This window comes from Hermetia illucens, chromosome 3 (genome assembly GCF_905115235.1).
Source record: "Hermetia illucens chromosome 3, iHerIll2.2.curated.20191125, whole genome shotgun sequence".
In the NCBI taxonomy this organism is placed as follows: domain Eukaryota; kingdom Metazoa; phylum Arthropoda; class Insecta; order Diptera; family Stratiomyidae; genus Hermetia; species Hermetia illucens.
Genome location: NC_051851.1, coordinates 64484498 through 64503542, shown reverse-complemented (window position 1 = coordinate 64503542; position 19045 = coordinate 64484498). Strand labels below are relative to the sequence as shown.

Here is a 19045-nt window from a genome sequence, read left to right as displayed (position 1 = left end):
AGGCTTGCAAATTTCCACCCAGCGTATCAAGCCACCGCTGTTTCGACCGGCCTTTTGTTTGCTTACCATCGACTTTGACATTCATACCAATTTTGGCAAGTGAATTCGCGTTAGCACGAATTACGTGACCACAGCATTGAAGACGATCGGTGTAACCCCATATCGATCGTTTCGGATGTGATCAAAATGTTTCAAGCCACTAGTCCATTACCGCAAGACGCCGTTCATTATCTTTTATAGTCGACAACACTCCGAACCATAAAGGGCGACAGTACGGACGACACTACTGTAAATTTTAGATTTGAGACATTCGTTGATACGTCGATCACAAAGAAGACCAGTTGAGGAACGCCACTTCATTCAGGTTGCGTTAATGCGTGAAGAAATTTCATAACACAGTCCTCTATTGGCTGATAGCATTCACGCGAGATATTTAAATCGCTCAGTTCTGGGCCGATCACTGCCGCTGACAGTGAATGTGCCTGTTGGGGATCGATTGTCAAAAACTTATTTTTATTCAGATTCAATGAGAGCGATCATTCCATTTTTGGACAAGTTGCTCGAGATCATTTTTGCCATTCGACGCTAGGAAAGCATTATCTGCATAAAGCAGTGTATAGGGCGCTGGACGTTGGATATCTCGTATGACAAGGTTTCTAACAAAAACACAGAGGAATTGTGAGAAAGCGCATGCTTGATGAATACCAACAGAGACATAAAGCGGTTTTGAACAGTGTGGTCAGCTGATATAATGATGATATAATGGGGCTGATAATGAAGGTATTATATAATGGGTCATCAGGTCGTTCGGTTTCTTTAATGGCATCACCGAAACATTCTGAGAGGGCACTGCCAACACCATATTGAGTGTGTGGGCTACTAAAATGGAGAAGTTTATAACTATTTTCACCAGGTTCGCGATCTAAGTCGCAGTTTTTGGCATCAGACCATCGGGTTTCTTGCAGAGCAAGAATCAATGTGCCTTTGTCAAAGGGTCCTTGTGAGTTCCTTCAGTTACTGTTCCAAGAGCAACGTGACCTGACGCCATCCATGCGTCAAAAACCCTTGCCCATTTCTAGGTGGACGCGCTAGCATTTTTCGGAGGCTTGTTACTTAAACTGATCATATTGTTTTTAACGATATTGGATGCATTTTCTTGGACGGCCTGTCGCGGACCTGTGTCCAAGGTAGATTAGGTCAGATTTAGCATAGTGGAATAACTCCAACTATACTTTCCCTGATGTCAGCATTTTATTTTTGTTTTACTGAGGATAGTACAAAATACGTTGTCTCAAACTCTCCTCCTATAGCTGGGCTTGGGACCAGCATGTTATGTTAATAGCATGGCGGAGTTTACGCATAGCTGGAATAATTTGCAATAATACATTCTGGGTATGGCTATAGGTATGGTTCAAATAGCGTGTTTTAAATTAATATATTTACAGGATTTGACTGCCGACTCCTCAATCGTTTGCAATGGATGGATTTCATTTTTCGACATGCGTGTATTGTTGCTAAACACAACAGAAGTGGCCATTAAACGAAAATGTTTTTTATCTGATTACGAGGGCACTCTTTGGGTTATTCCTAGATTATAAAATTACTCCATTATCCTAAGTAAGTAAGTAAGCCACTCTGTGGATTACTATTCTAACACAGCTAAAATAAATTTGCCCAATTCCGTCACCACTTTAATAATTACATTTCTCTTTCAAATATATCCCATATCCTCCGAGATTTGATGCCTAAAATATATTTAAAGGCCCGCAAGGACTCATTATTTCGTGTTATTAACCTGTTAATGAACATCACGCAACCTAACTGGAGCTCAATGAGTTGACTCCACCAAGGCTTATTTTATCAGCGAAGCGTATGAAAATTAGAGAAAAGAGCCAAACGGAACCAAAATAATAGGTCAATTCATTAAAAAAAGCGTCCTACATGTTCGCTGCTCATTATACTTAGCAGTTTTCACAGTTTAGATTCATTAGTTCATATTCTTATTTCCACTAATTTGCCTGACCCAGTTTGCGGCGGTCCGCTCCACTTCAGATCGCACTTCGAAAATCGATCACGGAAAATTAATTTCCCACGAGCTTTGCAAGCACCAGCAACTAAATATGAAAATTAAAAACGTGAAAGGAAATCGTATTTCGTATCGCAGAACTATTAGGTTGTTGCAAATGAAATGGCCGTTTTGGTACTAAAATTTAAAACGACTGTAAAGCTTACAAAAATTCATTTAATTATTCAAAATAGGTGCCAGTCGATTCAAAACACTTCTCCCAGTGAGATTCAAGAGCATGTATGCCAGTTTCGTAGAAGTCCAACTTTCGGATGTTGATAAATTCGTCGAAGGCAATTTGGACAGCCTCTTCGTTCCTAAATTGTTTTTCCGCCAAAAAATGATGTAAATGCTTAAAAAAGTGGTAGTCGGATGGCGAAATGTCCGGTGAATATAGTGAGTGAGGCATAGCCTCATACTGCAATTCCTTCAATTTTTGACCAGTTGTTCTGAATACATGAGGTCGTACCTTGTCGTGAAGGAGTATCACACCATCTCTGTTCACCAATCTCGGCCTTTGAATACTCAATTTTTAGTGCATTTCCTCGAGTTGGGCACAGTATTTCTGTGCATTTATCTAGGTGCCAAAAAAGAATAGTGGATAACTCCAGCTGTAGACCACCAAACAGTCACCATTACCTTCTTCGGTTGGAGACTCGGTTTCGACATATACTTCGCCCCATCTGCTTTATGAGCGAGTTTGAACTCATACAGAAAAAGTATACGTTCTTGGCTCTTTTCCATCCTTTTTTTCCTTTCTATTCACTGTTATCACAACGATGGTTAAAACTGAAATGATTCCATCATTAAATGTAGGAGTATTTATACTTCATTATCCGACACCAACAGCACCAACTGATGGGGGGGGGGGCGATAACATTCACTTCAATGTGTGTGCATCCGCGAAAATTATTCTTTAAAATAGCGGAATATTTTTCGTCGAAGTAGAGCGAGTGTAACATGCGATTCAGTGCCATAGATTAGCGAAGAGCTGGACAGAAATTTGCCCAATGTCTTCGGAGCTAGGTATTGCTATCATGAACTATTGAAACCACTTTTCAGAGTCTAAGGACTACCAAATATTTTTAAAACAACTGGTCCATCGAGGAAGAGTAAAAAAGTAAATCGCCTTCAGTTCAAGATAAAAAATTCTTTCTCTCCACAAAGTGGAGGGATCTTTGGAAAAACTTTAAACGCCCATATCTCCGTTAATATTGGGAAAGTGAAGTGAAAAGGAAAATTAGAACTTTCAGGCGGTATATAGGTTGGAGGGCCCAGGTGGCGGGAAAATGACCGCAAAGTGGGAGAATCTTTTGAAAACTTTAAACGCCCATATCTCCGTAAATATTGAGAAAACAAGCTTAGTTTCGTGATCACTTGTATTGGCGAGAATTAGGCCTTTCAAATGGTGCATGGGTTGGGTGGTCGAAGCAGCGGGAAAATGACCGCAAAGTTGAACAATCTTTTGAAAAACTTTAAATGCCCGTATCTCCGTTAATACTTAGAGTTTCGGAAAAAGGAACTTTATTCGTATTTTGTAGGGCAGAATTAGACCTTTTAAATGATATATATGTTGGGGGGTCTAGGAGCTGGGAACATGGCTGCAAAGTGGGGCAATCTTTTTTTAAAAACTTGAAAAGCTCGCATCTCCTTTAATATTGAGTATTTCCAGAAAAGGCGCTTAATTCGTAATCGCTTGTATAGAGCAGAATTTTTAATGGTATGTAATTTGGGGTCTAGGAGCTGGGCAAATGCCCGTAAAGGGGCGAACATTTTGCGAAGTTTTAAACGTTCGTATCTCCCTTAATATCGATGATTTCGAGAAAAGGAGCTTATTTCGAGATCACTTGTAAAGAGCAGAATTAAGCCCTTCTAATGGTATATAAGTTGAGGGGCTTAGGAGCTGGGAAGGTGGCCGCCAGGTGGGGTAGTCTTTACGAAGACTTTAAGCACTCGTATCTCCGTTAATACTGAGAATTTCGAGAAGATGATCTTAGTTCGCTTGTATTGAATAGAATTAGACCTTTGAAATGGTATATTGGTTGGGGGGTCTAGGAGCGCGGAGAATGGTCGTAAATTGGGTGAGTCTATTGAAAAACTTTAAAAAGTCGCATCTCCGTTAGTATTGCGAATTTCGAAGACGGACTTATTTTGTGATCACTTGTATAGTGGAGAATTAGGCCTTTGACGTGGTATGGTCTAGGAGCTGGGAAAGTTTGGGGAAATCTTTTGAAAAACTTTAAACTTTAAACGCTCGTATCTCTGTTGATATTGAGAATTTCGAAAAAAGGAGCCTAATTCGTGATCACTTGTATAGAGGAGAATTAGACTTTTGAAATGGTATCTAGGTTGGGAGTGCAGGATTTGGGAAATGGCTGTAAAGTGGGGGAATCTTTTAAAAAAGTTTGAACGCACGTGTCTCCGTTAATATTGAGAATTTCGCGAAAAGGGGCTTAATTCGTAATCAGGTGTATAGAGGGGAAGGCCTTTGAAATGTTATATAGGTTTGAGGATCTGCGCGGCGGAAAAATGGCCTAAAGGTGGAGCAAACCAGAATAATGTTGATCTTTTGGTAAACTGGAAAGCCCGTAGTGACGGATATGCTTTTCTAAGGGAGAAGATGATGTGCTTTAGTCATTTCTTGCGTCTCTTCTGGTGAATGAAATGTTGAGGTAATGGAGGGGCAACATCTTGTCTTCTTATGTGATATCCAATTAAATCACAAACAGGGTATTAAAGGAGAACCACAAAATATTAGGCTAACACTTGTTATTATGCTAAGACGGGTATGAGAAGTGGAGCCTTTGGTTTGATAAAAGGTAAACGCCATTTTCACGACAGGATCATTTATAACAAAATAAAAATTCGCATTGACTTTAGTTCTTTTAATGGAGGCACCCGGAAAGAGAGACTTGTTATAATCCGTACCTCGACAGTTAGGTTAAATCAGTGAAGGTCTCTTACTCTCTATATACCTTGTTATTATTTTAATTTTTCAACGGGATTTATATTCAAACAAAATGCGTAAACTGAAAAAATACACTTTATTTCGCTTCACTACTTCCCTTCCTCCTAAGTATTTCCATAGTAATGACTTTCTGTTCAAACAGCTTTTGTTAATCGATATGTCTTTTTTGAATACAAGCATAAACTTAAATTATGTTTTTCTATCTTATTATGCCACATTTTACAGAAATCGTTCGCAGTTCTGTTAGCAGAACGCTCTCACAGGCAAGTATGAGAGAATTGCGTAAATATTTTCCTTTCTGCACAAGCTTAACCAAGTCGTTAGGTGCATCGAAGGGAGCTAAGGAAACTAAGTTGCTAACAAAATGTTAAGTTAATTTGTTCAAACGTTCAAAAGTCGATTTGTTCAAACAATACTGATAGTTTAAATAAATATAACAGGACTTGAGGAAGAATAAAACTAAGGCATCATGGACGTGGAGTCAGATGTGCTCGTGGAGATGCACTCTTAAACTCGAAATAAATAGAATAAAACGAAGCATAATGTCAACGCAAAAACAATATTTTCAATTAAAGATATGTATTTCTCTCTATTTTCTCTTTTCATGTGTTGTTACAAAGCATATTATGATTATCCTCGCTATTTTCGTGGATTCAATTACAGGTAGGTAGTAGGAAACAAACTATTGGTTAGATACATTGAATTTGAATAAAACAAATAATTTTTCTCCATTTTGGTCTTAGGACTTTGAGTGTGCAGTGACTGGATATGTTACAATAAATTAATATCTTGACTTTCACATGCTTTGTTGGCAATTCGGCGATTACAGGGACGGGAGAAAATAGCTGACACAAAAATAATACAAACTCGCTCTCTAAACATTAAAAGATATTTCAATTAAAACACAAATACTTTTTATATAGTTAAAAATGACAAAAAATAATCACATTAATCCACTCAATGTGAGTGGACTTTGTTTTTATTTTAGATTTTCTGTTTATCTTCTCGCTATGTATTAGGATATCTTCTGTTTTCTTTGCAGTTTTCTCTGTATCTGTTGAGCGTGTTAACTGGTCTAGTATCTAGTATCTGCTAGATTTGATTGAAATGATTGGTTCACTGTTACTAAAAGCAATGAATGGATGATATTGCATTGGATGAAATATTTGCTCTAGCTTTCTGAAAGTGGGTGCTAGCTACCAATTTATGCAGAAGTAACTTCAAATTGACCGGAAGGAATTGAAAAGGCCTGGCTGGGAGACCGAAGCAAGCAGTGGCCACCGATCGGGGAAGAAAACTGCAATCAATACATAATGGACTTTTCTTTAAAAATTACATTTATTTGACTCTTACTACAGACTGTAGAGTATTTCTAAATAAATATAAAATCAGATTTCGATATCATTTTACAGTGCTCATGTTGGAACAAGATTTTCACATCTTCTCTTCTATGCTCTGGAAAATAAATCTATTTTACATTTTATATTTTCTTTTGTTTTTTCCATACTTTCTGGGTTTTGTTATTTTTACACTCTGTACTTAAAAAAAGCTTACAAACAAACATTCATTTATTTAGAGTAACTAATGGAATTGATTTTTTACTTTTCAAAAGAAAACGTATTTTTTCTTTGAACAGAAGAGTATAATCTTACATTTTACGTGGTGTTTACGTAGAAACACTTCCCTAAACGATTGTGTCCGTTGTGTGATATGTGTTTGAATGCATCTGGTGTTTAAAACAACAACGTTTGGAGATAATCTGAAAACAGCAAGTTTTTCATTTATCTAGAATTGATTGATATGCGTGTTTGGTCTTTTTTCTGTTCAATCTTCTTAAAATTTAGTCGTTTTTTGAAAATCGCCTTCATACAACAACAATCTGGTACGTTTCAGTCTTTTCAAGTGAACATTTTGTGTTAAATTAGTTGATTTAGGCATAATTTGATGTGTCTCTCTATTCGGATGTTCAGTGATTACTTTGCTTTAAAGTCTAAGTTTGCAACCAAGTTATCATAAGATTGTTCAAATGTTTTTTCTCGCAGTTTTGATCGCGTGAACAAGATACGTTTCCTTGAAGGTGCCAAAGATTCGATATAATTTTCTAATAATCTAGAATACTGTTGAGAATTGTTTTACGGTGAAAACTGGAATCGCTGTCCAAATATTCTAAGGTCTAAGATTTTCTGGATTTCACTGCTGATTTGGCTCGGGCAGTGCGTGAAATTCTTCTCTACTTGGAATTAGGCTGCGATGTCTGTGGACAACAGGATGCAGCCCGGAACGGTCTTCTTCTGGTTTGACGATGCTGCCATGCCTGAATGCATGGTTGTAGTCTTATTAGTTTTCCGTTTATAATAAACATGTTGCAGATTTTTTGTCACAGCCTCATGCAACCTAAATGCCTAGTATACGTATATGGTTTTAAGTTGCGGTTTAAGCTCGGGTGGTATTGCTGGGGCTGGTTCATTAGACTTTTTCGCCACTAATCGCTTAAAACGTCCACTAAACTGCTTCCGAAATCCTTTGAAGCCCGCCTTGTCATTTCCTTGAATGAATGCGTCCTGGAAGGAAGGAAAAGATTTTAATTAATACAAATGCCACATACTAAAGGTGGAGAAATTTTGGGATCTGATGAGCAAGTGAGTTTGAGAGTCGCTGGGTTGAGATCTTATCACCAAGTAAAAGAGTAGGAGAGCAATAGCAACCGATTAGGGTGGTTATGTAAAGCACCCCTATGTAAAATGCCAACTGTAAATATATAAGGGAGGACAAAGACCGTAAAGTCAACAACCGTTCCCGCTTATCGATTTTTGTTCCCTCTCCTAGTAAATGGGTTACTAGACCACAGAAATACAGAATTTTCCGCAATTGTTCCCTGCAAATGTTCCCCATTACATTCATGTTGGGTTATTATGTCGAGGACACCCATAGACATTGGGCAACAGCTAAGAAGCGAGTTTTCTTATACAATGAGCTATAATAGATGCCTCACAACAGTGGGATATTATGATGAATTCGGTATTACATAAAGCCATGCACTCGACAGTTTACATGCATAACTGAAAAGGTTTGAAGGCCTCACTCTGAATCGAATCTCTTCAGCGAATAATAAAAGTGCAAAGTAAACAGTCCTACCGGGGAAGCCCTCCCACATACGGAACGGCGAATTCGTAATAGCATTATTTCACTTCGCTGGAATTGGCAATGAGAATTGAAAGTGAAAATTTTGTTTAATTATTGGTGACTAGTCTGGATTGGGTTTCATTTGATGTGTATCGATTGGATTAGTCTACAGTTCCCTCAATCAGTAAGAAGGTTATCGCTTATATGCATGCTACTGTACTCCGACATTAGCTGCGATATTACAGTCAAACTAAAAAAAATGCACCTAACAGTGACAAGATGCTCTGAAACATGTCAAGGTGTGGTTGTTCAAGGCAAAAATCGCTCCTCAAACAATTTAAAGCTACTTCGCTTATCGTTAAGTTAGCATGGGTAAAACTTGCAAATAGCCGAAGCATGCGAGGATTATTAAAATTTCGCCTCCGTAATAATAAATTCAGCGAACGACACAACAGCTGAGTATTTCCTGGCTTTAGTGCATACCCCACTGGAGTTGGGAAACTCAAGCGTGAGATAAATGTGACTCATGCCACCTTGACTCGGAGATAATCCACTATAGCACGAGTATAAATCACTAGTTAGCTAAGGTCTTATTTGAAGTCTGGCTGGCGTCCATTGCTTTTGCAGCTAAGCCATAAGAGATAGCGAGTAATATATTGGAGCTGAAATTTGCCAAGTAATCAGCGGAATCGTGTCAGTTTCATTTCAGAATTAATCTCCTGTACAATAGCGTTATTTCAAGTACCAAGCCCCCACTAGCGCAGAGTAGTGCTTTTTCTGTCACTATGATAAATCACAGCAGCGTCGTGTGTAGTGTGTCGTTACTGGTATATATCGCAACGATAATGACTTGCTGAGCACGCTGTTCTGTTACCAACCGAGCAACCACCATGAAATTAAATGCCACATTTTGTATTGTACATGCGCGCCCTTGTATTACTCTTCCAGATACAACACTCTCTTCTGGCGTCTTTATTTGCTTTAAACGCACATATGGGACTGAAGGCAGTCTAAAGTAGGTTTTGCCATGTGTCGCGACTATGTAATATATGGCCCGAGAAAAAAATGGAAAAACTCGCTGCCACGTTCTTTCTTCTCGTCGTCAAGTTTCGTGACTTCTATTTGAGTAGCTGGCCGCCTGCCACACTACAGTCCAAAGGTGGTGCACGGCAGCAGGTGAGAACTGGTTTCCCGTTTCCATTTTCACATTTCCACTACCTTATTCCGCCACCTTGTGCAGCGGTTTCTATTTCGCTAAGGTTTGATATTTTCTGCCACAATTGCAAATTTACTTTTGCATAATAGGCATATTTTCCTGATTTTTGTTTCCATTTCATTTGGGTCGAAATACTGCTCTTTCGTTGGGATTTTACGAGGCTCGCTGATATAATCGGCTTTAGTGAATCTCAATGTAACGTTAAAGTTACTCTTTGGAGCCATGCATTGGTGAAATCAAAATGTTGCCTTTACTATCGCTTTTTAGGCCATATGAGTGTTTCAATAATAATGGCACAGTAAACCCCGTATATATTGGCTATTTGAGTAACTCAGATTGACCAATAACGGAGTCGACCATAAAACGCTGCGACCCATTTAACCAGAATCTCTCAATTACAACATTGAAAAATTGCACAAATCAAAGTTCGATTCTTATTAGTTTCAATTTACAATTCTGTCGAAAGGTTAGGCTAACCTCATTTCGTGCAATCCGCGTCCACGCTTTGTATGTGTATGAATAATTGCTGTTGTAACGGACGACATGATCGCACAGACACATTAATATACAATCAGATGCACACACAAGCGAAGCAAAGCAATATTTTTATCTTCACAGTCAGTGGCAACTAACTGACGTTCGCAGCCAATTCCACATTGAGCAGTTGCCCAGAAACGGAGTATTTGAAACGGAAATAATAGAAGGTTCGCTCTTCTCTTCGCCTATCCGGTCTTTGTAGAACATGGGGATTTTTTTTGCTTCTCAGACGCTGAACACTGACCCTGCCAATCCGGTTACGAGGCAAAGAACCTCTTCTTGAATCTTGTTACGGAGGTTCGATGACTCAGATGAATCAAATGTAATGAAGGTATGAGTTAAGATGTGTGAACAGCGGTCGTGTTCAGATAGAAGATAATGATATCGAAGATATTAGAGTGAGAGGTTGGCTTTCATCATTAGGATGCAGGCTCCCTGGCCTTATTATATACTGCAAGACTAGCCCATGGTTAATATTGGAAAACATATTGGCACCAAGCAAAACTATCGAATGGAAATAAAACATCTGTCACAGTAATGCCATTTCGAAGTCGACTTTTATAGTCATCTATTGGCTGCAAATCGAAGTTGAAAAAAGTGTCAAGTGTAAATGCAATTTCGGTTGCACAATTCGCGTGAGTGCATGTCCAAGTTTGCTGACTGCCAGGTATGCAATGTGACCAATGTGATTGCCAAAAAAGAGATCAAACCCCAGAAAACGAAAATTTACCTAATTATTGGCCGAATGTCTCAGAGTTCCTCAGTTTTATTTTAGGATGTCATAAAAATTTTGAAAGTTTTTAAAGGATTAGAGTCCCGTCACCCACCTGCACTTTTGGCAAAAAGGCGAAACTGAATAAAAGTGAAAATGCTGAAGTTGAAGAAAGTTGATCTAAAGTTTAACAATTTGAACGAACTTCATTCTTTGCTTATAATGCCAAACACTTTCACCTTGAATAAAACATGTTGCCATGAGTTTTGCTATTCGAAGCATTTTTAGCGAAAGAGACTACCAAATAAAATGCCAAGGAATAGCTCGAGCGGATAGTGCTTCCAAGCCAAGTCTCTTATGTAAATAAATAATTGTTTCTTCAAATACCATTGGTTTCATTCTTTTGTTATTGTCTTTTAAACAAAGACATCAAATTGGCGGAAAATTCGAATGTTTTGAATGCGTAACTTCAGCCCCCCTGTGTTCTCCGCAAGACCTACCAATGCAACGTTTCCCTGCCAGATGATATTTAGCTTTAATATCAACCAAATGGCATAAGCAACAATGGCACAAATCGTGCACTTTATATGTATTCGCCTGTTCTCTTCGCCACACAACAAATAGTGTTGTGTTAAATGTGAAAGGCATAACCGCATTTACTTTTGAGGCTTTTCACGTTCGTCTGAGTCTTGTTGCCAAGCTGCCATCAAAGTCCGAAAAAGATAAGAAAAAAGTTTCATTTCAGACGTTTTTAGCTCAAATACATAATGTGGACGACTGCCATACAATAGTCTGGCAGGAAGGAAAACAGTGAAATTTTCACTAGAGCCATGTGTGCATACCGCGCTCCTCTATTGCCGAGGTGTTGTCTCTTCCTCGGTAACATGCAGAAAACGATGAAAAAGGAAACCGCGGCTTCAACGACGGCTTCGTTCTCTTTCTGGGGTGTGGAGGCAAACGTAGCAATTGCGGTAGGCAATGGCTTCGACGTTTTTTAACACAGGAGGATCAACGAACTCCAGACAGAGTCATGGAACCCTTCCCGTCGAACAAAAGAAGCGTGCGAAAATTATGTTGAATTGCAAGCTGTTCAGTCTGGGATAAGATGAGGGTTTTGAACCTGGCGAGTCCTTGTTGTTGCTTACTTTCGTTCCTGAAGTGCAAGCCAGTTGGAAATGAGATTGTTACTCTGAAAGAAAGGGAAGTCTCATAACCCACATTGGGCGCCGTTCAAGAAAAGTTTTCTCAAAGGACTTGCAACAGCGCGGAGTAGCTGGAAGACTAGATTTTCTAAAAGTCTTCCTTGGTAAGCTGCTAAGGCACTTGGACTTCTTCAAACAAGCTCCTCTCCGCATCAACGAACAATGACTGAATATGTATGTCCCAAGGAATGAAATGAGATTATGAAGATGAAATTTTAAAATTGTAGAATTGCAAAGTCAGATACTTACTTGACCGTTAGCGCAATAAAGGTTGGGCTGCGGTGGCAATGGCGGGAACCTCCAAACACTGGACGGAAGCTGTGTTTGATTGTCTGTTTGTTGTTGTTGTTGCTGTTGTTGGTAGATTTGCTGTTGATTCTGCTGCGTTTCAACACAGGCCGAAACGAGCTGCACAGGCGATGAAGACAAACTGCTGGTTGTTGTTGTTGTTTGTGCTTCCACAGTAACCGGACTCACAGATGTTTCTTCACGTTTCCTCAATTTGCTGCGAACAAGACGCATCGACATTAGAGTGCCCGTACTTCCAACCATTTTGAATGTTTTGTTTGTATTAAGTGGGATTTTTTCTTTTAGGTTTATTTTTAAAATAAATAAAATAAATAGTTTAGCTTTTAAGTAATTTGTTTTTGTATTATATCACAGTTCAGTTTCAGCCAAGATTTTCTTTTAGCGGTTGAAGAGCCTTTCGTGCTGTTCTTGCACCTCGTACTTAGGAACAACTAGAAAACGAGCACTTTTCGCAGGAGCTTTTCTTGATATATCACAGGTTTTAGAAGGTGTTCTCCTAGTTAAGGCTTGCGTTTAACACTGATCGATTCCTCTTATGAATTTTGACTAGACGAAATTTCTAACTTTTAAGATTACTTCGGACTTTTTATCCAGGGAAAAAATCCGTAAGTACAGTAATTATCAACTGTACGCCACTAAGTAGTACATTTGTTCTTGTTTTTTCTTTGCGTAGAGTCGGGCTATTTTCGCGGCTTTTTAGAACATTAGCCAAACCAATAGCCCTCACTTCCTAGCACGGTGAGAAAAGTAACAAAGGCACGAAACGAAAACCACAAAGCGTTCCTAGTTTCTCGTCGCACTACTTCTGCACTGTTTTCTTCCGAAAATATTCACAGAAATACACAGAGTTCCTCAGCGGAAACAGAAACTTTCATTCAGTTCTTCCCGGTTAATTCACTTTATTTATTCAGAACAGCCGCAGGGGCTTCTCTTCTCAATATATTGATAGCGGTTGGTTCACAGGCGACGAATTTCCTTATGGGACTCGCACGCCGTTCCCTAATAACGGACCACGCTTCACGCTCAACAAACTTGAGTTTCTGAGAGCTGGTGTGGCAACCGTGGCCGTTTTATATACCAGAAACGCTCGTCCGTGACGTCACGAGTTGTGATTTCTCTATCGTGCTATACGTATAGAAAATTTAATACTAGTATTGAGGGAAAACGACAATGTTTGCGTAGAAAAGAGACCCTAACGACTATGCTTTGAGCTCCTCTCTCGCACAGGTCCGATATTTGGCTCTCTGTTATTGTCGTTACTTCGAAAAAAGATAATAATAATGTTGGCTGTTAACCGACATCGCGCCAGCTTGCCACAAGCCACCCATCCCCGCCGATTGGCGCAAAAGCGTTTCGAATTGGAATGAGTTTTTCCCACAGTCGTTACAGTACTACCACTCGCTTGAAATTTGATGTGAGCATCAAAGGCGGCGTGTGTTTGTGCCGTTTGTGCTCAGCGTGTGGCGGCGCGCTAGTCGCGAGCAAAACAAAAGACGAGTCATGATGCCATTCGTCGGAAAGAGTGCGGGTGCGATGGGTGAGTCGTTAATTGGTGACGTTCAGTTGTGTTGATTTTTCGTAGTTTATCGGGGATTCAATCAAATCGTCGAGAAAACCCCCAAGCCTACCGGTTACCCTTCCTAATAAACTCGGACTTAGTCACTTCGCATTTCAGCTAGCAATTAAGGCAATCTTCAAGCATTAGCAGCGCATCACATGCCAGACGGTATTAGACAATCCGTTTTCAATAAGGGAAAACCACTCTGAACTGGATGTGTACCGCATTAGGCCTGAACAGAAATGAGTTCCATCTTGTATCTCTCATTACGATGCCTTTTTGCTGGAAATTGAACAGAAATACATACATACCCAAGCACGAGTGTGTACACATCTGATTGGAAGCCATATGAAAGCCAGAAGAGTCAGACAACTGTTAAGTATTATTCCTAAGCAAGCAACGGAAAATCCGTTACATACATTTATCGCCCCGGTCTGAATTCTTGATATTGAGGCCGACTTTGATGGCTTGAAGGAAAATGTTTGATCTTGGTTCAACGCATTTAAATGGAACTATTGAAAACCCGAAGTAGTTCCCCTAATTCAAATCGAATACAAGGGTACGATCATGTGTAACTATATGCACAAAGACAAACTACATCAACACCTTCAAAATTAACATTTTAGCTTGAAGCTACGTTTCTTTTGATGTATATATAACAAGGGTTAAATTTTTGCAAATTTGGATGCTAGCCCAAAATAGAGCGTCCTGTCCATCAAAAACAGTGGGAAAAAGTTTCTTCCCAATGGGTCTGGTCCGATATCAAGTGGATGCCAGGCTCAGGACTCCCTCAATTCCTAACAAAGGTCGAATGCTGCACAATATTTATAACATTTTTATAATATAAAAGTTTACTTTCAAATCTCTGTTGCTGGCATGGATGGATTCCAATTCGAAACTAGGATACAAATCGGTAATACGACTAATACGTTTTTTTTCACCAAAGAATGGAATGGCGCACGGTTATTGTCAGCCAACAGAGCCTATTTCAGCTTACAAAAACTGTTTCGCTCAAAACGTCTCACCATAGGGTCAAAGCTCCTACTGTACAAGACAATGATCTTGCCAGTACTCTTGGCAGCGTTCGAGAGAAGAATCCTCCGAAGAATTTTTGGCCCCCCACATGAGGATGAACGATTCCGTAGCCTACATAACGACGAAATCTATAAGTGATACCATGACCGTCAGGTTGTGGATAAAATCCGGCTCAATAGGTTACGGTGGGCGGGTCACTTAATCCGTATGTATGAGGATGATCCAGCCCGGAAAGTCTATAAGGGTAATATCTATGTTGGAAAAAGAAGACGAGGCAGACCCTGTTTGAGATGGAGCGATGGCGCCAGACAACTTTTAGGGATATCGAATTAGTGGACCTCGGCTCAAAACAGGGATGTCTGGAGTTCCTTATTAAGACAGGCCTAGACCGGATACCGGTTGTTGCGCCGTTAATGATTGTTGAGTAATGAAATCTACAGACAATCAGTTAAAACTGGAGAAACTAAGAGTGGGTGTATTTCCTTTCACTTTTTTTGGAAGATTACAGTTAAGACTGTCCAACTGATAAGCCCATTGCAACAAGACAAAGCTTAATGCAAATGTGCTTCACCAATGCGAGGATTCAAATCGTCGGCATGAGAAGAAAGAGGATCACGGTCATTCAACTCGGCAAAAAACATGGTTTCGAAAAATGCGATTATAAATTCAAGAAGTCAGCAGCTCAGGAAACCTCTATTTTGTATCCTCTAGTAGCTTTTTTTTTAAACCGCCTTTTGTGAATATCTGTTTCGCACATTCCACCGCTACAATTTACATTAAGATGATAATTTAATTGATTTTGTTATCAAAAACCGCAACTGACCACATTTAAATTATTCGCAAAGCAATAGTGTGGTTATATACGAAAAATAGCATTTTCCGACACTTAACAAAGATTGTGACACATAAAACCGATAATATTATAATTTAGGAAGGATTAGTTCAAAATTAAGCAGACGATCACAAGAAAGTTGACAAACTGACAAACGAGTATCATCCCCTGAGAAGATCCCCGCTTCCAATGAGCCAAGTTGCTTGGAGGGAAGCCAAACAGCCATTCCAAGCATTTATGCAAATGGCGCCCAACGTGGGGTCTGAAAATGATAATTACGCATTCCAAAAAATAAGGCATTTTGGATCCTAATCTCAGTTTTAGATTGATAAAGTGAATATAAGCCTTTCAAACGTTCTTTTAAGCTATACCCTACCTGCAATTGTTCCTTTCAACCGTAATAACTCTAGTCATTGATCAGGGCTAGTGACGCGCTATGAAACCAATTTTCTATTGAAAAATATTATATCACGCCTAGTACAGTGGAGCTTTCTGTCCTCTTCTTCTTCTTACCTTTATATTGAATTGAACCAATATTTCGTTTGGTTATGGTATTTTGTATAGACATTTCAGATTCGTGAGTATCCAAGCTCCAATACTTCATTTCCATCAGTTTTCGAAATTCAAAAATTTTGAAATATCGCATCTATTCTCCTCTCTTGTGAGAAAGGAGCGAATGGGTGAACAGAAGTATGGAAGTAATGAGATGATGCCGTATGTTTTCATCAACAATCAGTTAATCGTCAATAACTCTCATTTGAAATTTGGATACCAACTTGTACCTAGAATTAGGGTAGTCCCGGGCGTTGTAGCGTTATGGTGTTGAAATAAGGTGCTCTAACGTGCACCAAAAACTAGATCCAAATTAGATTGTAGTATCGTTGATCATTATTTTTTTATTTGGTAGTATATTTTTTGAGGTTATTTAATAGTTTTCACCTCGAGAAGAATTCAGCTGCAAATTTGAGGGTTTAAATCGTAGAATGTCTCTCCTTTCGATCGATTCATTAACAGATTGAGAAATGTTCATCCTAACGCCCGTCTATCTTTATTATTTTATTTTTGTATTTGTTATCCAGCCGGTTTTTGTCACGGTTTTAGTAATCTTTCTAGGTCCGGCCTATTGCGGATAAAATACATAATGTTTTCTCTAATTATATATGAAACTCAGACGTGCTAACGATCCCATCCATATTCCCAAGTGCCTTCTTCCTAGAGATCGTCAATTTCCTTATGTGATAACTTTGCCCTCATACTTCCGGGAAAACAAAGTGAAAATCAAGGGGCGAAGAAAAGCAATCAAAAAAGTAACTTCTAGAAATGATGCCTGCATGCTTCGGAGGGCTCCTGCAGAGCACTGTTGCATTCCTGTTCGTATGTAAATAGGTATCACTTTCTGATGCATCAATTCAAAGGTTTTAAGTTCGACTTGATTCTCAAACATATATATAAACGTCTAGGCCCTATATCTTACTTACATACCAAACCCTGACTATAATTGTGATGCTTTTAGAAATACGGAAACGCAGATGCGCGTCATGAGATGCTAAAGCAATTTCGAGATTCTTCTTTTCCTTTCCCAGCGCCAGTATCCGGGTAGCAAAATGTTAGTTTTCTTTTCCCCTTTACTTTTCAATTAATTTGATTATAAAACTAAATTTGAAGAAAATTCTGGTGTTCCTAATTTAAAAGCAATGGCGTGTAGGTTACCGAAATACCTCGCGTTAATTGATACTTCCATAAAATTTCACCTCGATGCTGGCGAATTTGTGCAGACCATTTTCTCTTTGGTTGATAGCTAGGTCCTTGTCGTTAGCACTAGTCAACTTAGATATGATACATTTTCAATAGAGATAATACACATGGCTTCATTCCCGCAAACTCATTTTGAAAGCATTGATATAGTTTCACACAGACATTGAGAAACTATGAAAGAATCTGGACATATTGTCTACATAAATCGCCGAGAATTGTAATGAATTGTAATGTAGGCAATGACTGGGGCTCTGAAGACGAAAAAATACGACAGAAATCCATACAGTGCAGAAATGTTATACAGCTACTAATCAAGTCAAACAAAGAAAGTTGATTCTCCTCGCAAGAAGAGACGCTTTTACTCATGTGTTCAATTGACATAGACAACAATGACTAGTTGCTCAAAATGAGTCAAATTACCTTCCTGGAGCTTCATAAATGCTTAGTAGGCAACAACAACAACAATTTTCAAATTGGCGAACATTGAATACTCAGTTTTCTCTTTCTGCTAAGTGTTAAGCCCCCATCAAGCACTGTATTAGGTGTTAAGATAACGAAGCTGCAATGAAACCTACCAGGTTGTAGATTACAGAACCTAAACAGATAATGATTATCCATCAGCAACTGTAAACAAATTACAAATTGTTGGTAAACAATAATTGGCACCATTGATAAAAACAGGCAACAAATTATGTATGTTAACTAGTCCACCACATTTAATTCTGTTTGGCGAGTGAATGGTTCCTGACTTCATGCGACAATTTACAGAAACAACTTTCGTTTGCCTCGATTTAATTGGGCTCTAGTTCTACATTTTATAAAGTTACTTATAACCCAGGTTTTGGTAAAAGTGTGGCGTCAGTGACGTCCGATAAGCCAGTTAGAAGCTGAAGTGAGTTTCCAAGGACATATTAATGTTGTGTATTAGAGCCCGCATATACGAGGGTTGTTCGTGCAACAGAGTTCCCAAACCCATTGATTGGAAATGAAAAGGTAGTTTCTCCTATATCAATAGGTTAACCGAAGTTTATAAAGAAAAGTGCATAGCATCTCCGCAAATGATTTATAAATTATTGAAAAGGTCATACTCAGGTGGAAACATTTTATTCAAAAGTGCCTGACAGTTTTGTAGAAAAATAATGCAAGTTTTATGGTTTGAAGTGATGAATAATGCTAAGAAAATACATAAACAATGCTATCTATTTGAACTTCACTGCAGTATCGTCGGCCCTGCCGCCCTCTATGGTCCTGAGTGTTGACCGAGTGTAAAAGACAATGAGCGCCGCCTCGCTGTGATAGAAACGAAGAAGTTTCGTTGGACCAGAGGCCCACCACGCCTAGATCACATTGGTAAAAAAGACATTCGCAAAAAAACTCACTCGAGAAAATTGCTTTGAACATCGAAGTCGATGGGAAACAACCAGGAGGCCGGTCGAAGCAAAGGTGGGTTGATAAGCTATATGGTGGTTTGGCAGTCTCTTAATTCCATTCAGATCAGGAACAATACCGGCAAAATGGCGCAACCGACCACCAAGGTTGAAGAAAAAGAAGAAGAATTTTGAAAACCATTATGAATCTTATTCTACAAACAACAACAAGTATATATATAATACACTTTTCGTCCGATTCTAACAATGTATGTAGGAAATAGAAAGTAGCCTCTTTCTTTAATTGATGGACGTATTCTGACCTGTAAGAACCTCATCTTTGAAATGTTGTCGTTGAAGCCTGAG

General features: G+C 39.0%; 2 protein-coding genes across 5 annotated transcripts in view; one reads left to right on the top strand and one right to left on the bottom strand.

The window, feature by feature from the left end:
- Positions 1–5090: 5090 nt before the first annotated feature.
- Positions 5091–19045, bottom strand: part of LOC119652553 — a 503388-nt gene continuing 489433 nt past the window's right edge. For all 4 annotated transcript variants that reach the window (XM_038056757.1, XM_038056759.1, XM_038056758.1 and 1 more), the window contains 2 exons: positions 12073–12328; positions 5091–7594 (listed from right to left, as the gene is read on the bottom strand). In XM_038056757.1, the coding sequence (XP_037912685.1) occupies positions 7436–7594; positions 12073–12328 (415 nt within the window). In that variant the 3' untranslated portion in view covers positions 5091–7435. The remainder of the gene's footprint in view (positions 7595–12072; positions 12329–19045) is intronic.
- The window catches only part of LOC119652554, a 48075-nt gene continuing 42584 nt past the window's right edge, over positions 13555–19045 (top strand). Inside the window, exon 1 of the mRNA XM_038056766.1 lies at positions 13555–13669. The gene's annotated coding sequence lies outside the window, so the exon portion shown is untranslated. The remainder of the gene's footprint in view (positions 13670–19045) is intronic.